We start from the raw sequence: 8,508 nt of genomic DNA, 5'->3' as shown, positions 1-8,508 counted from the left end.
CACAAAAAAAAGGAAGAAAATTACCACTCGCAGACGGAAAACCTTTCTTGAGAGAGGTTTATGCCATAGCCATACACATCGCTCCACTGTTGAGTTGATTTTTCCAGCCCAGCTCGCTATCAGTGGGGGCAGCAACTTAAAGATATCTTGCATAGCGCCTTAGCATGAGCACGATCATTGTTTTTGTAGATTAGCTGCAGGTACTGTGTACAGTGAGAAAACAATGATGAAACCATAAGTTTACACAGCTTGCTACTTCACCGGACCTCTTCAGACTTCATCATCCTGTTTGAAGGTGCTCGTAAGCTGACAAAGCTTGATTACTTCCTTTGCGGGGTATATCAAGCCTCCATTGTCCTTGGTTTTCATTAACCTGTAACTGGTCCAGTTGACTATATTTCCTGCAACAGGCTCTTGCTCGAATGACATGTCGCCTCAAAACCATTACCAAATATCGTATAAATTAAGCAACAACCTGGTAGTGATAAACAAAACTTGGGGTTCTTAAGTTTCCTTGAGGAGCCTTGTTAGAGTGCCCGCACTTTGCTACCTGCTTATTCACCGTATTCTATAATTGCTGCCTCTGTCACATATCATTAGAATGCAGCCTTAAGCCACTGCATTATATGAAATAGCACCATACACATAGCTATACTATAAAGCCCCTCTTTACCGCAGCCGTACGAACGTGCCCTATAGGAGTATAGTGTGCCTGACTTGGGATCTAAGGGTCCCGCTTTCAATAATTCCCATTTCACCCTTACATTTTATTGACTCTCTCTGGCTTGGCAGCTCCTGCCACATTGAACATATCATGTGTTCTCATTGCGCCAAAGGTGTCTGACCATATCGCCGACTAAAGTGCCTCTTACCAGAGAGGTTTTTTTTTTCCGACTTTCCGCCGACAGAGCGGGCGCTGGATTTTCTGTGGAACGCGGCTTTTCATTTTATCGCATCGGCTCAAACAGTCTCAACAGTATAAACAAATGTTGCATGCACAGGCTCCTTTACTTGCGAGGCCACTCAGACTAGCGCGGCAAAATATAGAACAAATTGCATGCTTATATAAAAAAAAACCTTCGTAGCTTTTTCTGATATGTCCTCGCAACATAACCTGCGAGAAAAGCTTCTGGTGCTACCTCATCGTGTTCATCTGCTTCACAACACATAGTTAAAAATCCTAGTTCACTGGCCAGCTCCCTGATAACTAAATAGGTTAAGCAACGTGACGGGAACACAGGAAAAGAGGACGACACAACTAGCGCGGTTATGCCGTCTTCTTCTCCTGTGTTCCCGTCGCGTTGTTTGCACGGTTAACCTATAATTAATCACCAACAAGTCCAATCTGCTGTCCCTTGTAGCAAATTCAATGGCAGCTGACAGGGCATTATGCTTCAGCATCTGGACTTTTTAACCGCAGCGCCGCTTTCATTTCAGAGGAAGCGAGTGCATTTCCACTCCTCGCTGCTGTCTTTGCCTGAAGCGGGCTCAGCAGATAAAATAAGAGGGTCTCTTAGATGTCTCTTAAGCGCAAGATGGCGAAAGCCTACCCTTCTCTTATCATTTGCCTCTCATCGTTTGTCACAGTTCGCCATTTCAAGTCGTCGTTTGATATATTGGTCGTTTCTCAGTCATGATGAGTCTGCCTGCGTATTCATTGTAGCCCTTATCACTAATTTAGAATCAGCAGTGGTCATTACATGTCGTTTCACATATTGGTCATTTCGTTGTCATTAACCGTAATGATGAGTCATGCCTAGCTATTATAGTCATTACCACACATAGCTAAGCACTTTTACTCATTTGTAATCAATTGCGGTCATTACATGTCGTAGTTTGATATATTGGTCATTACAAATCATTTTAATCATTATTAACCATTATTAGTTATTAGCATTAGTCATTATCTCTGTCAATGCCTGTAACTTTTATTGATTACCTAGCACCATCAATCATTTTCATTCTTGATCTCCCTTCTTGCACGTCCGCTTTTGCGACTGGTACACCAGTGCACAGATGCGACGCACAGATAACAAGCACAGCTTCTGCGCATAGATTTTCGTTCCACGGGCCTAGAACGGCTTTCGCCCTAAAAAACAAACGCATCCAGTCTCAACGTTAACGTGCTTGCACATGCGCGCACAAAAAAGTTTTCGTTTACCCCGCAGACGCGAGGCGAACGCGCTCAGAAAGGAAGCAAACCGCACGCTCAGAGCCGGCGACCCCGGCGGCGACGTGTCCCCGAACAGTGGCGCCCTCAGCAGAAATCGCGGGCGCAACTGTAAACTCCCCAAGGACGCGCTTGCCCATTGACGGCGGCGCGACGCAGCAGGCCGCGGCCGTGACATTGGGGAGGTTGCATTGCAGAAAGGTGCAAACCGCACACAGCAGAACAGACAATAGTTGATACTTCTGTCCGCAAGCGCGCACGCAGATAAGCCATCGATTGATAGCTACCAAAGCGATATTGAAACAGTTTATTTACGCTCCAACAGCGCTCCAGACAAAAAAAAAATGAAAAGAAACGCGCTGTGTAACCCAGCCAGCGTTGTTGAACCGTTGAACTGCGGCGCACTCCTACATGTACGGCTATGGTGGCTATGGTACGGCGCACTAAGGAGCAGACGACGCCCCTGCTCTCAATCTTCGATCGCAGCGCCGTGGTTTTTCCTTCCTGCCGGCGCCGCCGGCGCGGCGGCGAATTCGTAAACTACGTTTATTTAAAAATTATATTTCAGGGTATATTTTAAAATATATATCTAAAGTTGTACTTAAATATACGATAAAAATTATATATGTATATAGTTTTGTTCTGTTTTCTTTATAAGAAATATGCATTCATAGTAAATGAAAACGACATGAGCGGCCTCAACGGCGAGACTGCTAAATTAAACCGTGTTTACGTCTTGCTGTCTGCTCCACGTGCTGCCGTATTAGCTGAGCATCGGTAGGGTGGTGTCGGTTTGTGCGGTACTGTGTGCGTAAGTGCTACCGTTATGACCCGGACCAAAAAGAAGAAGACCGATCAGGAAGAGATACCTAAAGGCATGCCAAAGTCTGGCCGAGTATGGAAAAGCGAAAAGAAACGGTAAGGCCTCAGCAAATCCGCGTTTGTGTTCGCCGCGAAAACAAAATACATAATGAATAAGTAATAATTGGTTATCGATAACCCTAGGCTTCTGCTCCAAATTCATGAGTATAACTTCTATGACCGGTGCCGCACAGGGAAAAAGAAAGGCTGGAGCCATTGAAGGAAAATCTAGTTTGCACGCACGTTTCAGTAATTGCTGAAATTTCAGTATGCTTAATTATTTCTTCGAGTCGCCTACGAGGCCCGTCTGTTTGTAAATATTGCCATTCAGTGTGCGATTATGCACTGTGTTAACTTATTCCTGCTACCACACAAACATATGCTACCTTCTTGTTTCAAAAGTCTTGTTTAATCATTCCAAATCTGCGTACGACCGTTTGATATTCACGTGGTGTATAAATGTATATTTCAGGTTCTCAAGCATGAAGAAAGACAAACCTCTCAAAACGTCTTGGAAGATCAAAATGGAACAACGAGCAGAGAGGAAGGCGTTACTGGCGCTGGATCGACAACTTAAAGAAGAGAAGAAAAGAAAAATCGAGGTGATATAATTTTCAACACACAAAAATAAACGCTCCAGCAGTGTGTGGCTGAAGAACAGAGTGACTTGTAAAAATAAGTAGGAAAGAAAAATTATGCATGTAGTTTTATCAGTTTTTCTGTCTCTATCTGAAAAATGCAGCATGCCCTGCTGTTTCCTTTGTATATCTTTCAATGCTGAGCTAGTATCTCCTGCAGTTCTGAATTGTTACTCTGCCGAATTGGCCGAAACGGATCGCCTTGAAAGACTAAGTTCCCAAGCTACTATTTCGACACCCATTGCCATTTATTGGCAAAATGAAATTCAGCCAGATGCTGACATTTCAGCACCTGCAAATTCCCAGTATGTATTACTTGTTAAGGTGTGCCCCATAGGCCCTATTACTTTTTCATTCCAAGTCTAAATTTCCCGATGGCATATAGCTGCTTCTTTGAAAATCATGCAGTCAGAAGACTTCTGAGATGAGTTGTTTTTCATCCAGGTGCAGCATTCAAACTTATGAGACGTCTCATGATTTTGTACTAATTTTACCATGTTGGAGTATCTACATGAGTTGCCACTTGCATGTAGAAGTGCTTCTGAAACTTGCATCAGTTGTTCTGGCACCAGTAAGCGGTAAATGCCAGGATGCATAAACAGCTTGTCACAAGCTCAATAATACTGGCAAGTACTGCATTCATAGTACACTTTGCTAAGGTAATTGTAGTTGTGGTTTTCAAACTGCCCTTCAATGCTACATATGAAAAGAAAGGCAGTCATAAATACTAGTACGTCTAGGGCACGAGTCTGAAACATGTGGCCCGCTGGTTGCATGGTCCGGTGGTTCTGAAGAGTTCTACCTTCTTTCTGGAAGTACCATACCAGTAGCATCTTAATTCCTTTTGCATCTGCCCTGCACCTCTTTATTGCTGTTCCCACATTGATGCTAGCCAGTTGCTTACTGTGTCTTACTTGCAAGTTAGCAAGTAGACAATTTTTGTGCAGGTATCGAAGCAGTGAACTCGTCTCAACTATCCCCAGCTTTGAGTCTGCTTTGACTTTCACTATGTTCATGGCAGCAGAAAATTAAAGTGGTCATATGCAAAATGAGAGATGTGCTGCCCTCTTCCTCCTCTTCTTTGCCCCTTTTCGGATGCTGGCCTACAGGAGGCAAAGGCTTTCAAATGCTGCCCACATGCCAAGAATGTCAACAGCTCTCTCAGTGCACAACTACTAGGAAAACTCTGTCTTTTTTTTAATCTTCATGGTTAGGTTAAATATCAAGCTCACGATGACTGCCAGACTATGTCAGTAATTTTAGTCGCCAAGCTAACTGTCATGACTAAGAGATAGAAGAGCCGAGCTGAACTGATTAACAACTTAAAGGAGAGATGACTTATTCAAAGCTTCTGGCAGGAAGCTTTATAGTAGAAACACTTCCATACAAGGGAATGTGATTGAAATTAAGAGCTGAGTGAGTGAGGCCGCATAGTTGACTTAGCATTTTTGTCAGCATACAATGGACATCAGCTTTTAGCTTGTGGTTCGCCATAAATATTGCAAAAGCACTACAACCTGCAGTGGCCTAGTGGGTGAAGCTAATGGGGTATGCACCAACAAAGTGTTAGGGTCGAAGAATGTTTGAGGAAATACTGCAGGCCTCCAGTTAGAATCGGGCTAGTGAACTTTGCATGCTTCACCCAGTGTTGTGCCTTCTGTAGCAGTGATCCTGTTCTTGCACTCAGTCACATCAAATGAATTTCAGGAGAAGAAGCAGAGGAGGGCAGAAAATCTGAGGCGACGGGAAGAAAATGCCAAGAAAGCTGAAATTGTGCAAGTGGTGAGTTGTTGCTTTATTGTTGTTAAGCATGTAGCTTAATACAGTCGAGGCATATTTGTAATGACACAGCTGTGTGGGATAGGTTTGCGACTTCCACTTCTAGTGCATTTTGCGGAGCGTTGAAACATATGATGGGGAAAAGAAATTTGGTATGAAATGTGCAACGCTGCACCAAAATGTTCACTTCTGCCTTCCCTTAAACCTTGCTTAAGGATCACTTACATAATGCTTGGTTGTTGTGAGTACTTGACGTCAATAGCACAAAAGAGCGCAGACATAAATAATGACTGGAACATATGGTAGGCAATTTGATGAAAAAAAGTTTATCTGAATCTAGTTCAGAGCTCTCCTAGTTTAAAGGGAAAATGTAAGCATTTATAATGCATTCAATTTTGTGTTATGAAGTTATCATGTTGGAAGAAATTAGCCTGAGAATAACTATTCCTGCCAGTTTCACCAAATTGTACCATTGCCTACTGTCAGATAAACATACACGTGTGTTTACGTTTAGGTTTAGTGGGGTTTAATGGCACATGTGTCTGTAGAACAGAATGAAGTGGCTCCCACACACACGCATACATCAAACTGTACATGCTTGCATACTTGCAGGCTACATGATAGCGCGAAGAACTCTGACAGCACTGCCAGTGACATGTGCACGGCATAATCAAGTAAAAAAAAATGGCAGAGTTCCACACAACATAACAGATCATCTTGTCATACCTTTTTGTCTAATGATCATAGAAGTGAGCAAACGCACATTTACATTTCAGTTTGACAGTAGTGCCACTTCTATAGTGTTCAGAATTTTTATTTCCTCTTTCACCATTATTGGTTCCCCACCTTTGGCACCCTGTTTACATACAAGTTCCACCACCTGTTCGAATTGACCAAAGCGCAGCAAAATTTGTCAGAATTATTGAGTTTCGTGGCATAGAATAGTATAATCGTGTGGGAGAACAGGATGGAATATCTGGATTGATATGGTTTTAGTGACACAAATGGAAGTACACTGTGCGGTGTACCTTTGCATAACGTTCTGGTACAGCAAAGTTAATAAATTATTTTTTGTTTTTCCTACAGATAAAAAACACTGCCAAAATTAAGAGAATGTCCAAGAAGCAGCTGAGGCTTGTTAAAAAGGCAGATACCACAGTTGTCTCTAGAAGGTCCAAGACAGAAGGTACTGGAAAGTCCAAGACAGAAAGTGCTGTAGATGGCAATGTACAGAAAGACTCAAAATAAAGTATGACAGAATGTTTCTTGTTGCCTGACTCATATCATCACCTTCATTTCCCATTTTTTTCTTTACTTTTTTTTTGTGTGTGTGTCAGTGAGCCAGTTGTGACATGTTTTCTTTGGAATGATAACCTGTTTCCAAGTGCATGCATTTGATGTGACGTACAACACCAAAATCACTACGCATTCAATGCAGGATTTTCGTTTGAACATGTTCTCAAATGTTTAAAGCCCTTGGACCATTCAATGTCAGTTTCACCTCGTTAAACTATGCACCAAATATATCGCCACTGTTTTTCATAAGACATTTCCAATGAGGACTCCCCAGGTGCTGCCACATTGATCGATGGCCTGTTGCGTGTACTTGTGTGCGATGGAAGCGGCATCAAGACCGGTTTGCAACAGCACAAAGAGGATGCATTCCAACATTCTCATTGCCCAATGGAACGATCTATAAAACGAGAATAAAAGGCTAAACACACATGCTAGTGCCTCACAGACTCATGTGTAGTTATGGTAACCTTTTAAATTAACATTTTCGTTGTCACACAGACTGCACATGCATACTGTGTTTTCAAAATTGACAGTTTCAGCTATTGGAGAGGCATGCATCATTGTGTTCAAGACCGATTAACATGCAAAGAGTCTCTTTACCGTGCTACATGGAGAACCTATCATTTTATTTGAATATGTAAGAGCGGATCATTTGTAAGATGAGTGGCAAAGGTAAATGTTGCAGTGCAATTGCTGCAGTACGGATGTATTGCAGCTATGTCCCAAGAGAAACAAAATTAAGTGTGCATTTTTACTGCCTCTGTTTCCAGTAGTATCCCAATATTTCTTTTTGCATGGAAAGAGGTGACCCATTTTGATTTCATCTTCGTGCAAATCCTGTTTAGAGCTCTATGCCGAAATAAACTAGCTCTACCTCATACATTTCAGGCAAGCTGCTTGTATCATTTCATTCACAAAAGCTTTCATGAAGCTACATTTTTGCGTTGCGAGCCTTTTCCTGCTGAGGTCAGGCTATGGGCATTTGTTCAATATATATTGGGCATGATGTTTTGAGCCAGTACTCCTATGCCAAACCATTAATTTTAATAAAATCTGGTTGTACTACATATAGAAAACCTATTGGTGCTCTCCATTGCAGCACTGATGAAATGACATTGTTCAAATTCCTGGTGGAAGATTCTGGAAAAATAAGTCACAGCATCACAACATTCAGCAGTGCAATGTTGATGCACCCTCCTCTGCAGATAGAAAGTAGTTTCTCGTATTTCTATGTTCTTTTAGGGCACAATTTTCATTTTATATCAAAGTTAGCAATAAGGCATTTGGACAAGTTAAAATTTAAGCTGTACTTTAATCTATAACATATTTTTTCCAGTAATCATGTATCACACTGAGATGAAACAAACAGTGATACTGGGAAAATATTTAACGCACTTCACTTTCGTAATCCTATTGACTTGTTCTGAAACCCACGGAAAGGCTGTGACCCCAAATGCATCCTAGGTCTTTGGAAGTTGTAGAAGACGTTAATTATGATAAAATTATTTTTACGCGATGGCATAGGCCAAGAAAATCCAGCCTTAACCACATACATAACAGGTTTTGTGGTTTTTCTATCAGGCACCTGTATTAAGAATCCAAAGTATAATGCAAGTGCACATGTTGACCATACAGTTGCATTCCTTAATTAAGGAGCTTTCAGGAACTTGCAAATGTTACTGAAGCTAGCTGCAGATAGCCCTTCGTCTAGTTGAAGCAAATTCCTATACTAGTATCCCAATTTTATAAGAAAACTTGCATGAA

The 8,508-nt window shown here is 41.9% G+C and overlaps 1 protein-coding gene across 1 annotated transcript; it reads left to right on the top strand.

Moving 5' to 3' along the window:
* Positions 1-2,888: 2,888 nt before the first annotated feature.
* LOC146197444 (coiled-coil domain-containing protein 86-like) lies at positions 2,889-6,713 on the top strand. The gene is made up of 4 exons (XM_084599266.1): positions 2,889-3,088; positions 3,504-3,633; positions 5,377-5,451; positions 6,535-6,713. Exons 1-4 carry the CDS (start codon positions 2,997-2,999, stop codon positions 6,694-6,696), a joined length of 459 nt encoding a protein of 152 aa, XP_084455392.1. The 5' UTR covers positions 2,889-2,996; the 3' UTR covers positions 6,697-6,713.
* Positions 6,714-8,508: the final 1,795 nt, after the last annotated feature.

Source organism: Amblyomma maculatum, chromosome 3 (genome assembly GCF_055883805.1).
Source record: "Amblyomma maculatum isolate TAMU_Amacu chromosome 3, ASM5588380v1, whole genome shotgun sequence".
Lineage (NCBI taxonomy): Eukaryota > Metazoa > Arthropoda > Arachnida > Ixodida > Ixodidae > Amblyomma > Amblyomma maculatum.
Note: the sequence above shows the minus strand (reverse complement) of the source record. Positions and strands in the feature narration are given on the sequence as shown.

Excerpts from the sequence above, each read along its gene's own strand:
- LOC146197444 (XM_084599266.1), top strand. The coding sequence starts at position 2,997 with ATGACCCGGACCAAAAAGAAGAAGACCGATCAGGAAGAGATACCTAAA. Across the intron at positions 3,089-3,503 it reads TGGAAAAGCGAAAAGAAACG|GTTCTCAAGCATGAAGAAAG; the intron begins GTAAGGCCTCAG and ends TGTATATTTCAG. Across the intron at positions 3,634-5,376 it reads AGAAGAAAAGAAAAATCGAG|GAGAAGAAGCAGAGGAGGGC; the intron begins GTGATATAATTT and ends AATGAATTTCAG.